The 21,121-nt window shown below is 41.5% G+C and overlaps 3 protein-coding genes across 5 annotated transcripts in view; 1 reads left to right on the top strand and 2 right to left on the bottom strand.

Moving 5' to 3' along the window:
- LOC141765081 (venom factor-like) overlaps nt 1-494 on the bottom strand; it is a 47,088-nt gene extending 46,594 nt beyond the window's left edge. The window contains exons 1-3 of one of the 2 annotated variants that reach the window (XM_074630942.1): nt 352-494; nt 257-274; nt 131-166 (exon numbers count right to left, since the gene is read on the bottom strand). In XM_074630942.1, the coding sequence (XP_074487043.1) occupies nt 131-166; nt 257-274; nt 352-431 (134 nt within the window). In that variant the 5' untranslated portion in view covers nt 432-494. Of the gene's footprint in view, nt 1-130; nt 167-256; nt 275-327 lie in introns of both variants that reach the window. The other variant, XM_074630943.1, reaches the window with a different exon arrangement.
- Nucleotides 495-1,875: 1,381 nt separating this feature from the next.
- On the bottom strand, nt 1,876-9,367 carry yju2b (YJU2 splicing factor homolog B). Of its 2 annotated transcripts, none has more exons than XM_074630946.1 (10): nt 9,257-9,367; nt 7,640-7,680; nt 7,473-7,525; nt 6,323-6,405; nt 5,964-6,019; nt 5,280-5,340; nt 4,955-5,097; nt 4,507-4,679; nt 3,985-4,123; nt 1,876-2,731 (listed from the first exon to the last, which is right to left on the bottom strand). In XM_074630946.1, exons 5-10 carry the CDS (start codon nt 6,010-6,012, stop codon nt 2,232-2,234), a joined length of 1,065 nt encoding a protein of 354 aa, XP_074487047.1. In that variant the 5' UTR covers nt 6,013-6,019; nt 6,323-6,405; nt 7,473-7,525; nt 7,640-7,680; nt 9,257-9,367; the 3' UTR covers nt 1,876-2,231. The 2 variants fall into 2 exon arrangements, with proteins under 2 accessions (XP_074487047.1, XP_074487048.1); XM_074630947.1 differs by lacking the exon at nt 9,257-9,367 and adding an exon at nt 9,039-9,148.
- A 1,268-nt stretch (nt 9,368-10,635) lies between these two features.
- On the top strand, nt 10,636-14,560 carry gtf3aa (general transcription factor IIIAa). Its single transcript, XM_074630944.1, has 2 exons — nt 10,636-11,124; nt 12,342-14,560. The coding sequence occupies exons 1-2, from the start codon at nt 10,726-10,728 to the stop codon at nt 13,017-13,019; spliced, it is 1,077 nt and encodes a 358-aa protein (XP_074487045.1). The 5' UTR covers nt 10,636-10,725; the 3' UTR covers nt 13,020-14,560.
- The last annotated feature ends 6,561 nt before the right edge of the window (nt 14,561-21,121 follow it).

Here is a 21,121-nt window from a genome sequence, read left to right as displayed (position 1 = left end):
TTCGGGCGAGTAGATTTCCAGGAAAGTAAAAAAAAAAAGCATCAACGTTGAGCTCTGTTTAATCTTAAAACAGATCTTTTAAACTGTATTTATGTTGTGTTTTCTGTGAGGTGCTGCTTTGGTTACGTACTTGTGGAGGTCCCAGAATTTGTCTATTGATGTAAACCTGGGGAGCAAAATTCAGAAATAATAACTCAAGCCGTCAAAGACAAAATGTTTCATCTCTGTATATGATGATCTCTGTGCACATACATACCTGCCCTGCCAGGCGTGTCTGTGAACAGGACAGATTCATTAGTTAGTTAGTTAATAAACAAAATGTTAAAGATAAAGCAGAAAACAGAGACGTACCTTCTTGGAGTATCAACCTGTCCTTCGGAGCTGCAGAGAAGCACGAGGAAGAAAACGTTGTGCAGCGTCCACCGACCCATGACGACCGTCTGGGATCCTCAGTGAACTGTGGCCCCCGGAGAGACGGTCAGCTGCTATTAACCGCCTTCCTACGACCTCATCACACACACTGCACCGTCAACAGGAAGAGGAGGGGCGACGGGTTCGGATCAATAACAGTCACACAAAAACACACTGCAGGTTTGTTTAGTCAGCGAACTCTCACACGCTGTGATGATGTAACACAAGAAGTTACCAATTTGGGATCAATAATGATGGAGCCCAAAGTTCAGCATTAAAATGTGGAAAACTTTCATTTCAGATGAAATCATCTCATACAAGCTGGAACATTGAAGGAAGGAGATTTAAAAAAACAAAAGGCCAAATACATTCACGACATTTATCTTTAAAAACCTTTCATCCTGATCTGATCAGAACTTCTCTAAAATTATACACACCTGTTCAATTGCTTGTTAACACAAATAGCTAATGAGCCAATCACATGGCAGCAACTCAATGCATTTAGGCATCTAGACGTAGTGAAGACGACTTGCTGAAGTTCAAACCGAGCATTATAATGGGGAAGAAAGGGGATTTAAGTGACTTTGAACGTGGCATGGTTGTTGGTGCCAGACGGGCTGGTCTGAGTATTAAACTGCTGATCTACTGGGATTTTCACGCACAACCATCTCTAGGGTTTACAGAGAATGGTCCCAACAAGAGAACATATCCAGTGAGCGGGGGTTGTGTGGACGGAAATGCCTTGTTGATGTCAGAGGTCAGAGGAGAATGGGCAGAGTGGTTGGAGATGATAGAAAGGCAACAGTAACTCAAATAACCACTCGTTACAACCAAGGTATGCAGAATACCATCTCTGAACGCACAACACGTCCAACCTTGAAGCAGATGAAGACCACCGGTACTAGCAAGGTGTACCTAATAAAGTGGCCGGTGAGTGTATATTCTCCAACAACACATGTCTCATGTTTCATGTTCCATGTAAATGATCCATTTTTCCCAGTTCTTGTCAAAGATATTGCTTTTCATTTTTAGTTGGTACGTCAGTTTTTCCATTGAAAAAATATCACGGACAATCACGGCTTTTTGTCGAGGGAACCAGGGTGACAACACATGCACAGTAAAATCTGTTCTGCACTCGCCGGAATTGAGCCAACGCACGACAGCAGCTCCAGTTACACTGCTCATGTGTTATACCCCGTAGCTGAAGACCCATGTCCGCCCGAGTCCCAGCCTCCTTCCATAGGCCTTGGTTGGCCTACAAAAATACGTCATCAGCAACAGAGATTTGAGGTGTTGCACTTAGAATCCATTTAAAGATTGGTGCTGGTAAAACCCACAACTGTAATCATTACTCATCAGATTTTATGGCGGACCTGTTAATGGACAAACAGAAAACCTGCTGTTCACCGATGTGTGATGGAGATAGTTGCAACAATTTGTAATGTTCACGACAGTTCAACGGTATTTTACAATGTATTTTTCATTTTATTTTACAAGGTGCCTGACAGTTTGGACATCAGATCACACAAACAGTACGTGGTAATCTAAATCTAAACAAACACATATTTGAAGCTGGGTCTGTAGTCTCTGCACACAGGCCTTATTAACAGGTCACATACAACACTTTAAAGATTTTGAAACACATTTGGAAGTCTCGCTGTCATCATATAACACATTTAGAATAATGAATTCTGCAGGCCACCGAGCTTAAAATCTTTGTTTTAGAAACTAAAATATTTCCATTGTGACCAGAGAGGGGAGTTAAACCACCACGGTTTGTTCCAGTAGCAGACTCTGCTTATGATGAGCCCCATTCATCCTCATTGTCCAGGGTCTGAATCTGAGTCGCTGTAGTCCGCCGCCAGGGACGAGAGTGCTCCTAAACTTCTGCCCTGTTCCTTCTCCTTCCCAGAACCCTTTGCTTTAGTCAGTCCTTCATCTGCTTCCTCTGTGGTTTTAACATGCGTCTCTCCGGAGCCGCTGTCATTAGTCTCTGTGTTGTGTTGTGTCGGCACTCTACTCGGTGCTTCCTCTCGAGCGACCGTTGAAATCTCTCCATCACACGTGTTGATTTCTGGGTGCGACTGTCTGCGAGTGACGGTGGCGCAGGGTTCGGTTCTGGTTCCCAGTCCTCCTGAGCGTCTGCGGATCAGGGCGCTGTGTGACGAGCCCAGGGCTTTGGCCACCGCTGCCTCTTTCCCCTGCTGGCCGAGCTTATGGAGCAGACTGCCTGCAGGGCTTGCCGGTGAGGTCGAGGGGGAGCTGAACCACGAACGAGACGAGATCTCTTTCCGCTTGCTGTGCTGCTTGTCGTCGTAGGCTGAGTAGGGAGGGAAATAGAGATTTTTAAAAGGATTCTTAATTCATACAGTGCATTCAGAATATACAAAAGAAGCAAACAACAAGACAAGAAATGTTGATGCCCCGCCCACACTGCCCCAGCTGATTTCACCGTTTTCTCCTCTGCCTCTTTCCTGTTAATACGGGTTTTTAGACACCTCTGTCTTTTGTAGAGATTCTGAATTCTTATGAGGCAACATCAAGTGAAACGCTGCCTATTTATGACGATAGTCTGACAGCGGGTGCAGCTGAAGAAGAAGAAGCAAGAAGAAGGAAGAAGGAGGAGGAGCAGGAGGAGCAGGAGCAGCAGAAGAAGAAGGAGCAGGAGGAGGAGGAGGAGAAGAAGAAGAAGAGGAAGAAGGAGGAGCAGGAGGAGGAGGAGGAGGAGGAGAAGTAGAAGAAGAAGAAGGAGGAGGAGGAGGAGAAGAAGAAGAAGCTATTTTCTATGCTAAATATGTCAAATATATCCCTGCTTTTCTCTCATAATTATTTGATGTATTTTTTGCAGATTAATATTTTTGATAGTATAATACATTATTTTACCAGTTTATTAGGTACACCCGGCTAAACTTCAGTGTGTACGGAAACTGTTTTAGAAAGGTGTTGATTCAACTTTATGGTCATTGTGGAAGCTGTAGTTTGGTGGTGCATTATACTGAGAGGTGTTTCTAATATTTTGACATCAATGCAGGTGGAGAAATATAATTAATATTTAAAAAAAAAAAAAAAAATTGTGCAGACTTGGTGTATGTGTGTGCTTTCTGGATGCTAGTTTGTAAATGGGAAGTTCCCGTTCATACATTACATCTGAACTTTGTTCTAGCTGGGGCCTCTGAATATGCTCTTCCTTCAGTCAGGAATATAACTTGCAGCATGTGAACTGTCCCATTTGAATTGAATTTAAAGAGCTGCTGATGTCAGCTAGGCAGGCTCCAGGTTCAGCTGTATAAAAGTCATCTTTTTAAAATGTTAATGTTTTACAGATTGCCCTTAAAGAGGGTGGCGGTGGATAGAGCTTAACAAATGTATTTTTTAAAGATTGGCAGCTGGAGACTGACAGGAAAGGGAGGGAAAGAGAGGGGATAACACACAGCAAAGGGACACGGGTTGGAATTGAACCCAGGCGCTGCCAAGAACTCAGCCTACATGAGACACACACTCTGCTGGGTGAGCTGGAGGTCGACCCCTTAACAAATGTATTTAATACGTTTAAAGCCTGTGTATGTTCCTTACAGTCGGGCGCCTGGTAGGTGAGCAGCGCTGCCAGTTTCTTGTCTTCCTCCTTCTCTGGCAACAATGGGATGGACAGGTTGGTCCTCATCCTCACTGTGTTGTCCTTCTCCTCCTGCTCGGCCAGAACTTTCTTCTCCGTCTGCACCGCCAATTAAAGCAGAGCCGTCAGACACAACGCTAGACAATCTAAGAAAAGGCCAAGATTTTAAAACTCAAGAAATGATGACCTGCCATTAATGCTTCATGTGATTATTTTGTCTTCCTTGGAACTCTTTCTGTGTCACTACTGTTTGTGCTAATATGACAGGAATATAACCTTTTCTTTACTTCCTGGCTACACAGGATGAAGTGTGAGAATGCCAGACATGCAGTAATATACACTGTTAATACAGATGTCACAGGTTTGTACAAGTTTTACTCACTTTTCTAAGAAAAGTTCAGCACAAAACGAGCAGCAATAACTCCCATAAGAGATGGTGAACATCGTCTTGTGTAGCTTTAATACAGCAGTCACTGTCCTACCCTGAACTTCCTGCGGAGGGAGCTGTTGAGCTGGAAGTCGTCCTTCTTGCTGGACTGGTAGTCTTGGATCTCCGATAGAGATGGCAGAGCCTTCTTGAGCTTCTCCTTGTCTTTCCCACCGTGGTCAAGTTTGAACATGGCATCCGTCTCCAGTTTCTCCTTCTCTGCCCGCTCTGTACACAGAGAGAGACGGAGGAGAGGGTTGATTAGAACAAGAAAACAGGCATGCAACAGAAAAGCAGAAGCAGACAGAGTCACCCAGCGAGGACACGAAGACATCTTCAGAGTTTGAGATGGGCTGTTTGACACTGCATGATCAAAATAAAAACCTTTTGTGTCATCGTCGTTGTCATGGTGCTGATTTCCAGCCTAAATTACACCATGAAGAAACCCACTAGTGAACTAAGGAAGCCGTTTATCTTTTGATTGATAAACATGAATCCTTTACCTGTGGTGAGGATCTGCTCATTTTCAGCCATGTCCCAGCGCTCCTCCTTCCTGTTTGCCCCGCTGACTATTAGATAGTCGCAGGTCGCCGGGTCTGTCTGCATCTCGATGTAGTTGACACACAGATGACACTTCATCCTAAACCTGGTTGAGGAGGCAGAAAAAAAAAAAGATGTAAATATCTTGAATTCTTCATTTGAACTTTGAGTCACTTTGTCAAAGCGGTTCATGTTGTTGTTTAAAGATATACTGTAAACTGCACCACACAACTTAAGAGTGTGATGTTCACGTGAGCAGTCAACCTGGTCTGTGTCTGATGTGTTTACCTGTAGATTGGCGTGGTGTAGTAGTTCCCCACTTTCTTCTTCTCCGCATTGTAACGGACCCCTGGACAAGCAGAACATCAGCGTCATGGAAATGTAAAGCCACTGTATGAGACTGTGAGACTGACGGTACGTGTCCACAGCCTCCGTGCTTTCCACGCTCCCCATTCATTGTCTATGTAAGCAGCCGCGCAATGCATTCTGGTAGCGTGGCGTCGCGATTCGAGAGACTAGGCGTCACGACGCCCGCTCCTCATTTGCATAAAGTTGAGGACTCGTCTACTTTATGCAAATCACGGGCGTCAGACGCGACTCGCCGCCTCTCCAAACTCCCAATAATCTTTTAAACTAAACGTTGTCGATCCAAAATAAAGACAGATTCATCAACTGCATGGATTATTTCTCGCCTCAAATGTTTTCAGAAACACATTTCAGTGAACTATTTACGTGAAATAAGAGAAGAAAGTTTCCAAACGAGCCTCCAGACTGGTTCCGGTTTGAAAGCTGGGAGCAGCAGCCAACGGCGGGAAAGCGTTCGTCCAATCAGGAGCTGAGTGTCTTGTTTCTAGGGACAGCACACCAAGCGTCCAATGATGGGAAGCGTTGCGTCCCCTCGCGATAAAAAACGCCCCTGTGGACACGTACCATGAGCCTGACCAAACGGGTCATGTTTTTCTTCAAACTTACCCATGCCAATGTGATTTTTGCAGCCATCACACCAGATGTTGTAGGGCATCTCAAACCTTAAAGGACAAAAACAGTTAAACGGTTAAAACAAACAAAGTAGGTTGAGCGTCACTGAAAAACACCAGTTCGGATAAATCTTATTCTAAAATCTAGTCTGTTTTATTATACTTAATTCAAATCATGGCAACTAATCGTAATCTGACATGTCCCCATGCTTATTAGCTAGATGAGACATGTCCACTGTTATTCATCAGTTTATTCTAGCTTTGCTTATTTCATCATATTTTGACAACACATGTATTTGTTGTAGTAAAATACATTACATAAAGGGAGAGACATTTTTCTTTGTGTGTACTAACCTGATGATGAGGATGCCCTGGGACAGTTTCCTGGCTCTCTCCCGCAGAGCGTGAGTTTTATGGTAGCCATTGAGGGATCCATGCTAAAGACAAAGAATGATGGAAATGTGAAGTCAGTATATCGACACAAAGGTTGCACTAAACTAGTGATGTTACGTTCTGCTTCGGAGTGTGTGTCGAGTAATCCAGGAAGTAATCTGTGAAACGTGTATCGAGACTTGTATGGTTTTAGACCTGTGACGTCACTGATGATGCCCGAAGCCAAAATACAGTTGAGAAATTATTCTTCCGGAATAAAAACAAATAAAGTCTTGCCTCTATCATTTTCTTAAAGCTACAGGAGCACATTCACCGTCCTCTGCCCAGTTAAACCACCGTTACTTCTCAGTTTGACAACACCAATCCTGCCATTATTATGATACAATGATTGACCAAAGGATTCATTTAAATTTACCAAGTACACCTTTACTCACAAGACAATTATAGTATATTATATAGTTATAGTTATACGATCCTAATGCAGGCTGCTTACCAGAAAATGTACACTATATTGATATAAATGGTAGGGCTGACCCGAATGCTACGAAGCTTCGACCGTTGCCATGGTAATCGACCTCCAAATCAGTACTCCAATGCTTTGTTTTTTGTTTAGTTTTTTACATATAAGTATGCTATAATAATGTATAAATCCCCAAATAGCTCATAGAAAAATGAATATCCAACAATTCATATTCAACATGAATTATTATTAGTTATTCTCAGACGGATATCGCTGTTTGTAGTGTGTAGAGGTGAATGTGTGTCAGTAGTGGAGATGGAGATGGAGACAGACCTTCGAATATTACTCATAGAAGCTTCGAAAGCAAAAAATAGCATTCGGGACAGCCTTAATAAACATGAAAATAGATTTTTTTTGTCATTGTTGACTGTCTTTCTCAAGCCTTTACTGGTGCAAAACACCGTAGCCTGTATCACAGATCACATAGTTGAGATCGTCTGTAATAGAAAGTGGTTTGTGTGCACATGAAGCCTCAAAAGATCACCCCTTTTGAGAACCAATTTGCTGGAGAGCTTCATGTAGCTTCATCTCGCCGTCATCACTCCTAAAACGACAGACACACACTAATCACCGTGTGCTCATCATACACACCTTGGCCGGATCGAATCTGGAGGGTAGTATTTATTTGTTCCTTTTCTTTCACCCTGTCAAGAAAACAGTACAAGATTCTTTGTTAGTAAAGAGTACAAATTGCGTATTTAAGCATTTAATCTTTGTATCTTGACAGACACGCGTACATTAAACACATCATGACTTACCATAGTGACGACTGGACCTCCACACAGGTAATGGATTCACCCTTTATTCACCAGATAAAGAAAGGTCATTGACACCATAATGTAATGCTAACAGTTAGACGACATGTAAACAAACAGTTGCATACACTACACTTAGGTCCACCCAGCTAACACTAGGGTTAGGGATAGAGGTCATGTTGTAAGATAACATTATTTAATTGTTAAAAACAGCAAACCCGACTATAATGGAAAAAAAATACACACGTATTTGAACGTTTAATGAATTGTAAAACTATTTCAGTAAATGTAGAGTATGTCATCAGGCGCCTAACGGCGTGGACACACAGGGAACGTCAGGAGTGCGTCGCGGCTGCGTTACCTGTTGTTTTTATTTGGCGTCCCTGTTAACAGGTTAGAGCAGCCACGCTGCCCGCCTGAGACGAGCGTCTCAGCTGCGTCTCTTCTAGAGAATAGAGGTCTTGCCTATTTTTGACGCGTGCCGCGCAGCTGCGTCTCACAGCAGCAGCAGACAGTGAAGGTGATCTATTGACTGTATATTAACATCATATCAACTACATTACTACAGTTTCGAGGTCTGGTCATTAAAACACAAACTCTATATAGAAAGAAAGAGCTGACAGCAGCAGCAGAAACGCAGCAAACACGCAGCCGGTGTGAACACCCAACGCGTGTATCACACAGCCGCGCCGCCACGCCACGCCACGCCACGCCACGCCACGATACACGCGTCGGGGTGTTCACACCGGCTGCGTGTCGGCTGCGTTTCTGCTGCTGCTGTCAGCTCTTTCTTATATAAAGGGCTTTCTTTATATTTATATTTATTTTAGACAGAGAAAGGTTCAGAAACGTGTGGTAATTTGTAAATAATAGTAATAATCCACAATTAAAACTCCGTACTATATTCATTCATATTCTAGAACACTGTCCGGCACATATTTCAAAATAAAAGCCTAGTGTTAACAAATGAAGGAATTCGTCCACAGAAAAAAACGCTTGATGGCTTTTATTTTTAAATGAAAGCAGGAAGTGTTGATTTAAAAACAAGTTTACTTAACTTTACTTTTTTTCATCTCCGTAACATATTCTACAGATAGACCTCGAAACTGTAGTAAAGTCTTGCTGATATGAAGTTAATATACTGTCAACAGATCACCTGTCTGTTGTTGCTGTGAGACGCAGCTGGTGTGAACGCCCCTGACGCGTGTATCACGCAGCCGCCGCGCTGCTGACGCTCCCGGTGTGTGCCGATCGTTAGCGTCCTCTTGCAGTTATAAACAACTTGTAGCCAAACTGCAAACAGAACTATGAGTATTATAATTTATAAATGCTCTCCTGTCATGTTTACTCTTGAGTACAAACCTAAGATCATACGTGTGTGTGTTAGCTAACGTTACTTTACTTTACAAGACATGAAAACATGAAACTGGCAGGTTTCTGATTGGAGTCTGGTGTGCCGATGCAGCATCAGATAGCTTTCTGTGTCACGGTAACGTTCTCTTCGAACAAATATGAACAACATGTAGCTAATGACAACAGCAAACAGAACTATGAGTATTATAATATCTAAATGTTCAGGGGTTATGTTTATTCTGGAGTATAAACCTTAAAGAAACTCACAAACGCTCCTGAAGCTGACCAAACAACCACCAGAGGACTGATGGGTAACGGATATGACATCAACTCCGGAAGTGGCGTCACGTTGCAGATAGCGATGGGAGTTCAGGCTCTTTTTAGTGAGCCAGATCATTTGGCTCAGCTCACCGAGAGAAGAGAAGAGTCGGCTCTTTCGGCTCCCAAACTCGGTTCTTCGTTTTTACTTTCTTTTATAATTCAGCCCAATTTAGCGCTGTTTTGATTTTTGACTTGTATGTTTGTACATATATCACTTAAATTATTCAATATAATATATACTAAACCCTATAATTTCCGTAATTTTCATAATTTTACATGCTGCTTCATTTCCGACTGTCACTCATCTTGTCTGCTTTCGCGCACCGAACCGCACTCCCTCTCTCTCTTTCTCTCTTCCTCTCCTCCTGCTCTGTACCTGTAGACCGTCAGCACGCCGCGCACCCCGGACCCTCCCTGCTTGATGGTATGATCCTCGTCTGTCATCACCTGATTGGTTGCACGGACATCATTAACACAACATTCGGTCACAGTCAGTGCATGGAGTGCCCGTGGCGCGGAGAAGATCATCCTAATATTCTGCCTTGAATTAAACGGACTGTTGTAAGAATCAGAAAGTGCTTGTTAACAGCTTCACCTGTGGCCGTTAAGTCAATGAAAGTCAGCGTCCTGTTGCTGGCGCTTGTGCTCGCTCTACATAGACATGAACGAGCATCACTCAACACAGTGAGGAGACACACGTCAGCTAAAAGCACAATATCACTTATATTTCAGCTGCTTGGCAGTAATGTTAGCTGACCAGACCAAGGTCTCTCCATGAATCAATGCTGATCCTAGTGTTGGCTTTTCCTGCCTCAGCCTCCCGACCGCGGCCGGAGGGAACAGGGGAGACATCGGAGTTTTGGTCGGAGACGATAACGTTTCTCTCTGCGGAGCCCCGTCACTTCACAAGACACGGGAAACCTCTGTTGGTCTGGAGGAGCTGCAGCAGTTATTTCTGCACAAACGTCCACTGAACATTCACTAGATATTCTCAGAGCTAAACTAACTCTTCTGCAGTGTGGAGTGAGCAGCATGCACGTGAGAGAGAGAGAGAAAACGTGTGGTGTGTGAGTGAAGGCAGGCAGAGGAGCAGAGTACAGCAGAGACTCCGGCCCTGGAGACCAAAGCTACGGTCTCCCCCGCGTCCTCCGACCACGGCCAAATGTTTAACAGACGGGCTTCACTAGATACAACCAAGAGGTTTTGGTGCTTCCGTGTAGTTTGTGTTGGAGGCTGAGTCTGAACAGTGTAGCCACATTTGCGCACGGGAAATCGACTAGGCTCAAAGAGTCGGCTCGTTCGCGACCCACACATCACTAGTCGCAGAGGATTGTGGGTGCTTCCGGGTGTCAGAGCGGTAACACGTGCTGAAAGCGGAAACGGAAACTACTTCTTTCCTCTTTAGAGCCGCAGAGATGGACTCTAAAGCGGAGCCGCTGAAGCGGTTCATCTGCTCGGTGACCGGCTGCCCGGCGGCTTATAACAAACAGTGGAAACTGGACGCTCATCTGTGTAAACACACCGGAGTGAAGCCGTTCAGCTGCGACTGCGGGAAGTCCTTCTGCAGCCGCTACCACCTGACCAGACACCAGCTCAGCCACAGCGGGGACAAACCCTTCCTCTGCTCCGTGGACGGCTGCACGGAGGCTTTCACCACCAACACCAACCGGGCACGGCACGTTAACCGCGTCCACACCGGGCAGCAGCACCGGAACTACGTCTGCAGGTTCGAGGGCTGCGAGCTGCAGTTCAAGAAGAAGGAGCAGCTGAAGTCCCACATGTGTGAGCAGCACACCCAGCTGCCTCCATACCAGGTCAGTGAACACACCTCCAGCCTAGAACAGCTTCTCTCCCTGGGACATACCGACACTCAACAAACAATAAAACTAATATTTCTATATAATATATCTGTAATATTTATATATAATATATCTATAATATTTATATATAATATTACTATATAATATATCTGTAATATTTCTGTAATATTTATATATAATATTTATGTATAATATTTATATGTAATATATCTGTAATATTTCTATATAATATATCTATATAATATGTCTATAAGATATATAATATTTATATATAATATTTATATATAATATATCTGTAATATTTATGTATAATATGTCTATAATATATCTGTAATACTTCTATATAATATCGCTATAATATTCCTATATAATATGTCTAAGATATCTGTAATATTTATATATAATATTTATATAATATTTCTATATAATATATCTGTAATAGTTATTTATAATATTTATATGTAATATATCTGTAATATTTATGTATAATATTTCTATATATCTGTAATATTTCTAATATATCTGTAATATTTCTATATAATATGTCTATAATATTTATATATAATATATCTGTAATAGTTATTTATATGTAATATATCTGTAATATTTATGTATAATATTTATATATATCTGTAATATTTATATATAATATATCTGTAATATTTATGTATAATATTTATATATAATATATCTATAATATTTATATATAATTGAACTGTAATATTTATGTATAATATTTCTATATAATATCTGTATGATTTCTATATAATATATCTGTAATATTTATGTGCCATATGGACACTGAATAAACAATAAATCTGTGCAATATTAATACACTGAATGTGAATACCTCTATCTGTGCAATATATCCTTGATGCAATATACACCTCAAGTGCAAATTTGTTTACATTTTATTTATTACATCTAACTTACCTATTTTACAAGTGCAATAACCTCTGTTTACATTACATCTATTTTTATATTTTAGACTTCTAGTGTAACACTTCTGTTTATATTTATTTATTACATCTACTTTACCTTTTTTATATTGCTTTTTAACTGTGTGTTTTACCTGTTATGTTTTATCTGCCTCGTTTAGTCTTGTCAAGTATTTGTTTTAAAGCTCTGACCAGAAGTGGCAACTGTGAATCTCGTTGTATTTAATACAACGACAATAAAGCTTTCTATTCTATTCTATTCTATTCTACCAGTGCTCTCATGAAGGCTGCCAGATGCGCTTCAGCGTCCCCAGCAAGCTGAAGAGACACCAGAAGGTGCACAGAGGTTACCCCTGCAAGGAGGAAGGCTGCAGCTTCACGGGGAAGACCTGGACGGAGTACCTGAAGCACAGGAAGGAGCAGCACCGGCTCCTCCTCCAGTGTGAGCAGTGCAGCAAGGTGTTCAGGGACTCCTGGTTCCTGCAGCAGCATCAGCACGTCCACGCCGACACCCGGCTGGTCCTCAAGTGCCCCAGGGATGGCTGCGACAGGTCCTTCACCACCATGTTCAACCTGCAGAGCCACGTCGGCTCCTTCCACGAGGAGCTGCGGCCCTTCGCCTGCACGCACCCGGGCTGCGGGAAGACCTTCACCATGAGGCAGAGCCTGCAGCGGCACAGCATCGCCCACGATCCGCAGAGGAAGAAGCTCAAGAAGCCCAGACCCAAAAGATCTCTCGCTTCCAGGTTGAGTGGCTTCAGTGAAACGAAGACAGTGGTCGTCGATAAGCGCAGGCGGTCCGAATCCCTCAGAGAGTCTGCACAGACGGAGACGGATCCACCCGGTCCTGTTGAGTTGGTGTCCCTCCTGCAGGACACGTCCCTGCTGTGCAGCCCTGCTGTGGACACACATGGACTTACTAATGCCCTGACTACACCTCTGACAGTCTAATAGAAAGAATCCACACCAGCGTTATGAGGACTGCTCTTGATTTAAGAGCATTACTAGCGGGGCAGTAAGCAACACATTTGGCACAGATGTAGGTTTATATGTTATGAAAAGATATAGATATCGGGGCGCTGCAAATTTGGCCCCTGAGGGCCGTGGCAGCCATTTTTCAAAATGTTTTAATATTCCTTAAATGTTGCAGAAAACTGATTTTATGACTGTTGATGACGGTGTGTTCAAGCTGATTAGGAAAAGTAAATAAAAGGAGCATGGCCACTTCAGGGTCAAACTTCACCCCCTTGCCTTCAAGATAGAACGACAAGATCTTCAGCTTTCTATCGGTGCTTGTCAATTTTACTGCTAATGAAAAGAGAAAGAGATATCGCCGGATAAAGTTCAGAACTGAACAGAATTGATTGAAGTTTGACCCCAAAGTGCTCCTTTTTTTAGTTTTTCTCAGGTTAAAAGCTTTTAAAAGCAGCCTTAAAGGTCCCATATTGTAAAAAGTGAGATTTTCATGTCTTTTTATATTATAAAACGCTCAATATACGGAGAAACGCACACAGCCCGTATTCAGAAATTGTGCGTTTGAAACAAGCCGTTAAGATTTCCGTCCATTTGTGATGTCACAAATATACAATATTTACACGGTTTTAAATGTAAACATTCTAAATGTGTCCCAGTTTATTTCCTGTTGCAGTGGATGTGAATAACATCAGCTGACAGGAAGTAAACATGGACCCAAGCTGTTGCTTAGCAACGTAATTCCGTTGAAATGCACTAAAACGGAGCGTTTCAGACAGAGGGTGAATACAGGTATATCCAGGCAGACAGTATGAGGAAAATAAAGTTGTTTTTTTTAACATTACAGCATGTAAACATGTTCTAGTAGAAACACAAAATGCAAGTATGTAGTAGTCATCAACAGTCATTAAATCACTTTAGGAATATTTAGCGCCTAAATAGCTGCCACGCCTCTCAGGGGCTAAATTTGCAGCGCCACGATATCTACTGTATATCTTTTCATAACATATAAACCTACATCTGTGCCAAAGTTGTTGCTTTTATCGTAAAATGCACAGTTGTTATGAATATTTCAGCTGAGTGGCCCGACTATTATGGTGTGTTATCATTCCTAACTTAAGTTGGTTGTTGGAGGTTTTGGTGTTGAATATGTTTAGTCCACCACTGTGAAATGACACCATCTAAAAGGTTCCTTATTTTAAACACAGTTTGGGCTGGAACCTAAAAGAAACAGATTAATTTGTGATCTTCCTGAAAATGAATCACAACTACATGAAACTTAGTCTTGAAACCGAGTCCTGGCGTTCCGTCCTTCTGGGTCAACTGAAGATTTTTCTCTGTTTATCTTTTTGGGACTTTTTTTTTTTTTTTCTGGAGCCATAAAATCCTTCCGTTTGTTTAATTTATATTTAAGAAAAATATATATTTTGTCTACATTGTGAAGGTAATAAGAAAATGTTGTATTACAAAATGTCTTTGCACAAAGACGGTGTTTGTTTAAATAAAACCTGTTGAATGGATTTTGTGTCTGAATAGTTTTTAAAAGGTTGAATTTGGTGTCCTGTCTGATGGAACGTGTCCACAGCCTCCGTGCTTTCTACGCTCCCCATTCATTGTCTATGGAAGCAGCCGTGCAATGCATTCTGGTAGCGTGGCGGCGCGATTTGAGAGACGGAGCGTCACGACGCCCGCTCCTCATGTGCATAAAGATGAGGTCTAGTCTACTTTATGCAAATCACGGGCGTCTGATGCGACTCGCCGCCTCTCGAAACTCCCGAGAATCTTTTAAAATGAACATTGTCGATCCAAAATAAAGACAGATTCAGCAACTGCAGGATTATTTCTCGCCTCAAATGTTTTCAGAAACACATTTTGGTGAGCTATTTTCATGAAATAAGAGAAGAAAGTTTCCAAACGAGCCTCCATATTGTTTCCAGTTTGAAAGCTGGGAGCAGCAGCCCACGGAGGGGAAGCGTCCGTCCAATCAGGTGCCGATTGTGTTGTGTCCGCCAAGCGTCCGATGCTGGGAAGCAGCGCGTCCCCTCGTGATAAAAAAAGCCCCGTGGACACACAATAGAAATCTTTAAGCTACGGCACACAATGATATTTCAGACAATAGTGTGTTTCCATCTTTGTGGCATCAGTTTGAACTTGACCTCAACCCGTCCAACACCTCTGGGGATAAACTGTAACGGCTGAGTGGAAACAAATCCTGCAGTCAGGTTCTTTAATCTGGTGAAAACGGTTCCCAGAAGAAGTGGAGGCTGTTAAAACAGGAACTACTACTTTGCTTTGGTGTCCACATACTTATGATCATGGGGTGTATTAGTCTCTCAGCTTTATATCACCGTGGTCCAGGAGTCTGCAGCTGGTGCCACTGACTTGCACAACCCAAAGGAGGAGTGTGTGTGTGTGTGTGTGTTGTCAGTGAATCACCTGCTGCACACATCGTCTGGAAGGAAAACCTGCAGATTCTCGTGCCTCGATGATGACACATGGTGGAGCAACAGATTTACGGCGTAAACAGGAGCAGCTCCGTGCGAGTTTGAGATTCCGAGGCTAAATCCTTTTCCCGTTACATTCCTGCCCCGCGCTGCTCAGACGAGCCCTACATGGACCGGCTGTCTGACCAGCTCACCCAGGAATGCACAGCGGACCTCATCCAATTAGTATTCATGCAATTTGAATGTTACATGGTATCATGTCATTTCTACATGGCTGCTGGAGGGATGAAACCTGAATTCGTCATGTGGAAGAAATGCTCAGATTTGTGTGCAGAGACACCGTCATCTGAATACACAGTGATCTCTGTGTTCTAATCCGTCACCTGAGTCAACATCTCCGTTAAAGTCAGTTAGTTTGACTCATTTGGCCTCTAAGATTAAAATGTTTTACATACAGTGTCATCTTCATTTGAACCTTTAAAGCTAGGGTTGGTAATGTTGAGAAACCAGCAGGAGCACACGATAGATTTTAAAAATGATCCAACCGAAAACCCAGCTCAGTGTTTCCAACTCTTCTCCAATGAAAGGAGCTAGAAAAGTCGCTAAATCTAGTGAGAAAGTCACAAAGTCAGCAACACCAAGGACGTGTTACTGAACGGGCCTGGCGGGCACAGGCCCAAAGTGTCAGAGGCCCCCCCGGCCTTCATCTACAAAATGTCACTCAAAGAGACACGTACCAACCAGGAAGAGACTCAAAATGACCATGAAAAGGGGCAAAACAACCACAAAGAGACACATAGCAACTACAAAGAGGCACAATATGACTACAAAAAGGGGCAAAACAACCACAGATAAAAAATAACTACAAAGGGATGCAAAACAGCTACAAAGAAGACACAAAGAGACTCACAATGGCAATGAAACGGGGGAAAACAACCACAAAGAGACACAAAATAATTACAAAGAGATGTAAAACAACTACAAAGAGGCACAAAATGACCATAAACAGACACAAAACAAATAAAGAGGCACAAAACAACTACAAAAAGGGGCAAAACAATCACAAAGGGACAACAATTACTACAAAGAGACATAAGACAACTACAGAGAGACACAAAAAGACGACCAAGAGATCAAAACAACTACAAAGATGCAAAATAGCTGCAAAGAGACACAAAGCGACCACAAAGAGACTCACAATGACAACACAAAGGGGCAAAACAACCACAAAGGGACAAAAATGACCACAACGAAACATAAAAGAACTACAAAGAGATGCAAAACAACCACAAAAAGACTAAAACAATTAAAAACAGACCTAAAGCAACAACAAAAAGAGGCTTAACAACCATAAAGTCTGTGTGTCTTGCTCCTGTGTAGAGAGGTGGTGGTGGGGGGACACTGACGGTCTGTCCCTTCAGGCGTCCCTCCAAAGACACTACCCCCAAAATGATCATAATGAACGTCAACAACACGGAGCAGAGTGAGCGCAGGTATAGACGGGCAGGTAGGTTGCTTATTACAGTCCTGAGACAGACACAGATACCAGATTGTTTTTTTGTCAGAGCATTTAATTTATTGATTTTTGTCGAGGTAAAATGAGAATTTCAACAAATAAAAACCTTTCTTTATGAAGAAGATTACCAACTCTAGCTTTAAATCTCACAGTTTTTCCATACTTTAACCTCCACATGTATATATATATATATATTACCTGTTCTATTTTTACCTCTCATATCAGTTTGGGCATTACCTCAGGCTACATTTAGCCCAGTCTGGAGTCATTCCTGAGCCTCAGCAGCAGCGAACAGACACAGACGGACTGTGCCGGGTTCAAAGGGAGCTGCTATTAAACCTGTATATTTTATCTTTAAGTACTTCAACATGAAGAAAAGTATCCTCGCAGGCTACATTTTTTAAACAGACATTGTGTGATTAGGCACAGAGGGTCGGGAAAGGTCCCTCTGCATTAAGACAAATAGTCAGTAACTCACAGGGGAAGCATGGAACCACCATAATCAGTTTTTATTTTAATTGTCAAGCGGAGGATTTATTTTCGTTTTTCTGATAGATGGGATAGACATACAGGAAGCAGTACATCATAAAAAAAGGAATGTGTGCCGGGAGGAGAGATTCTCCCCTTAAAGATCTACGATGGCTTGGAAAAGATTTAAAAGTGGACTAGAAACCAGACGATTGTGACATTGATGTAAGGAGCTGAACGCAGTCCAGAGGTTAGAAAAGATGCAAAGTCACTGTTCGGAAAACTGGGCCATCGGGGAGAAAAAAGACAAGGAACGTCCTGTCCTGCATTAACTGTGACTGCTGTTGTGCCCTTGAGCAAGGCAGGAAACCCTCAGCTGCTCCTGTAGAGTTGGGTTTCCAACTCTTTTCCAATGAAAGTAGCTAGAAAAGTCTTGTGAGAAAGTCGGCAACGCCGTGGACGTATTACTGAACGGGCCTAGCGGGCACAGGCCCAAAGTGTCAGAGGCCCCCCCGGCCTTCACCTACAAAATGTCACTCAAAGAGACACGTACCAACCAGGAAGAGACTCAAAATGACCACAAAGAAACATTAGACAACTACAGAGAGACACAAAAACACTACAAAGAGATGCAAAACTACAAAGAGATGCAAAACAACTGCAAAGAGACGCGAAGAGACTCCCAATGACTATGAAAAGGGTCAAAACAACCACAAAGAGATACAAAATGACAACAAAGAGACACAAAACAACTACAAAGAGACACAAAACACATAACAACTACAAAGAGACACAAAGCAACCACAAAGAGACGCAACACCAAAACAGCGGTAGATGACTGCTCATAGATGTGAATATTTGTGTTGTCTATAATGAAATGATTGTGTTAAACATCATAAGATAGTGTTGAGTGTTGATCATATAAGAAGCGTCTACAGCCACGCCTGCATCTCTGTGAGGCTGTAATCAGGATAAACGCTAACAGCAACATGTTCACCATCTTAGTTTAGCGTGTTAACGTGATAACATTTGCTATTTAGCACTAAAACATAAAGTATAGCTTAAAGGGTCAGTGTGAAGGATTTGGTGGCATCTAGTGGTGTGGTTGCAGATTGCAACCAACTGAGTATCCCTCCGCTCACTCCTCCCTTTCCAAGGCTGCGGTTACGTGAGTCACCGCGATAACGTGAGACACCGCGGTAACGTGAGTCACCGCGATAACGTGAGACACCGCGATAACGTGAGACACCGCGGTAACGTGAGTCACCGCGATAACGTGAGTCACCGCGGTAACGTGAGACACCGCGGTAACGTGAGTCACCGCGATAACGTGAGTAACCACGGTAACGCCGTTCCCTCAGAGGCCATCCTTACCATGATAATAGAAGTCAGCCTCTGGGGACCAGGAGTAATTGTACAACATTTCCATGCAATCCATTGAGTAGGTGCTGAGATAATCCAGTCTGGACCAGTCATCCCTAGAGCCAAGCCGCCGGCGTGGCTAAAACCCTCACATATAGTGGATCCCATAACCATATGATGTTGGTATCTGGGAGTTTATGTTGCCTCATATCCATCCGAAGGTGCCCTCCTTGTACTGTACTGTATAAAAATGTTTTGTCTTTCTTCCACTTTTTTACAGAAATTGATGCCACGTTCTTTCCATTCCTGTCCTCTGACAACTCTGGATTCCAGACTGGTTCTTTAGGCCGTAATCCCGTGGGATTGCTCTATCTCCACTGTATTTCTCCCACCACCTCCTCCGCTTTCCGTCTGTCTCTCGCTTGGCCTCCGTCCTCCTGTCTCTCTGAGAGCTGGAAGGAATGTCTTCAGGCCCTTTGAGCTTTTGTGTTCTTGTTTTCTGGGCAAATTACGATGCGCTCTGTGAGAAGGATTTTGCTTGCTTGTGGACAGCAGAGCTCTTATTGTTTTATGGAGGATGGTACCTGCCAAAATCAAAAATGAATTGATAAATAAATAAATATGTCATTAAATATAGATTTATAATTAATTAATAAAATGTGACATATATGGATATTTCTGTTTTAATTTGCTTCTTTATTTATTTACCTTTGTATTATTCTTCTGTTTAATTTTCCCTTTTATTTATTTATGTATTTATTTATTTATTACATTTTAAATGTATTTATTTATAAAGAAATGTGTAAAGAAAAGTATAAAGAAAAGAAAACAGATATGAATAAGTTTGGGGGAATAAATAAGGGGTTAAATGCAAAGGGTAAATCATGCATAAATAAATAAATGCACAACTAAATAAATAAATAAATACATTTAAAAATTAATATAAAATTAATAAAGAATAAATAAATAAATGCAAACATAAATAAAAAAAATTAAAATGACTCGATAAATAACTAAATAAATAGTAAAAGGGAAAATTACACAGAGGAGTAAATAAATAAGGGAATTAATACAAAGATAAATAAATATATAAAGAAGCAAATTAAAACAGAAATATCAATTTATGTCACATTTTATCAATTAATTAATGGCTACATTTATTTTTAATATTATTTTTGCTACATTTAACTACATATTTATTCATTTATCAAGTAATTTATTTATTTATTTTTTATTTTATTTTGCCCAGTATAGTCATGTAAGGTCTTGCTCAAGGGCGCTTCACCTTGACTGTACTTACTGCAACCCCAGACTACAGAGGAACGCTCCAGTCTGGAGTCATAAAACTCACACGTGTTAGCTGGATTATAAAATAAATCTGTTAACATCCCATTTTGTGAGTCTTGAAAATATAGTTTTACCAATTGTAGTTCAAAAAGCAGATAGTAAAAGTAAGTTATTGAAATAGAGCTTGAAGAAACGAAACTGTTTTTGTGTAAAGTCAGAGTCAGACGTATCGAGAGGACTCTGGTTATAACTGAGGAACAGCTCGGAGTCATTTTTCATTTTTAATGTCTAATTTAATGCCGTCTCAAAAACTTTATCCCCGAAAGAATTATTGAAATTCCCGGCAGTAAATTTCATGGCTCAGTATTTGTTCAAGATTTATGGATGATTCCTTAGTAATTCATATCAACAGAGCTATAATACATGAGAAATGGGGCTGTTTAAATATAATAAATAAACTTAAAAATCTCATTGGACACACAACTCATGTCTGAATATAACTAGCTGAAGCCAGGAGTCAGGCACGAACACAATGCAGTGGACGTAATACTCTTTGTTTTGATCACTGTATTAATCGCCTTAATAAATATACGTATTACTTGATTTACTCTTTTTTTAATCTACTTTTCTGTAATTCTTTAGCTTTTATTCTTTCGATTACTCACTTTCAGGTTCTAAATTGTTTGACTTGCTGTGTTTGGAGAAACTGCCTCAGTTTACATTTAACAGGCAATAAATGCACAGGATGCTACAGTAGTCAGAGGAAACACTATAGTCAAAGATAACTGACCACACGAACTGTATTGTCTTAATTGAGTAATTCTTTTCTCCGATATCCAAGCAGGTAAAATCATTCAGTTAATAATTAGCATCATTTCCATTTGGCACACTCATATTATTGCTACAGGTTTTAACTGCTGTCAAAATGTTTTGGAATAAAATAAAAAATAAAATAAAATAATAAAATAAAATAAAATAAAATAAAATAAAATAAAATAAAATAA

The sequence above is a fragment of the Sebastes fasciatus genome, chromosome 3 (assembly GCF_043250625.1).
Source record: "Sebastes fasciatus isolate fSebFas1 chromosome 3, fSebFas1.pri, whole genome shotgun sequence".
Classification (NCBI taxonomy): Eukaryota; Metazoa; Chordata; class Actinopteri; order Perciformes; family Sebastidae; genus Sebastes; species Sebastes fasciatus.
The sequence above is the reverse complement of the archived record's forward strand: the minus strand, read 5'-3'. Positions and strand labels throughout refer to the sequence as shown.

Bases quoted from the DNA above. Each gene is read 5' to 3' on its own strand.
- gtf3aa (XM_074630944.1), top strand. From the start codon at position 10,726: ATGGACTCTAAAGCGGAGCCGCTGAAGCGGTTCATCTGCTCGGTGACC. The intron at 11,125-12,341 runs GTCAGTGAACAC...CTATTCTACCAG, and splicing joins CCCAGCTGCCTCCATACCAG to TGCTCTCATGAAGGCTGCCA.
- yju2b (XM_074630946.1), bottom strand. From the start codon at position 6,012: ATGCCCTACAACATCTGGTGTGATGGCTGCAAAAATCACATTGGCATG. The intron at 5,341-5,963 runs GTAAGTTTGAAG...CTGCTTGTCCAG, and splicing joins CAAAAATCACATTGGCATGG to GGGTCCGTTACAATGCGGAG. The intron at 2,732-3,984 runs GTAAGGAACATA...CTCCCTACTCAG, and splicing joins CACCTACCAGGCGCCCGACT to CCTACGACGACAAGCAGCAC.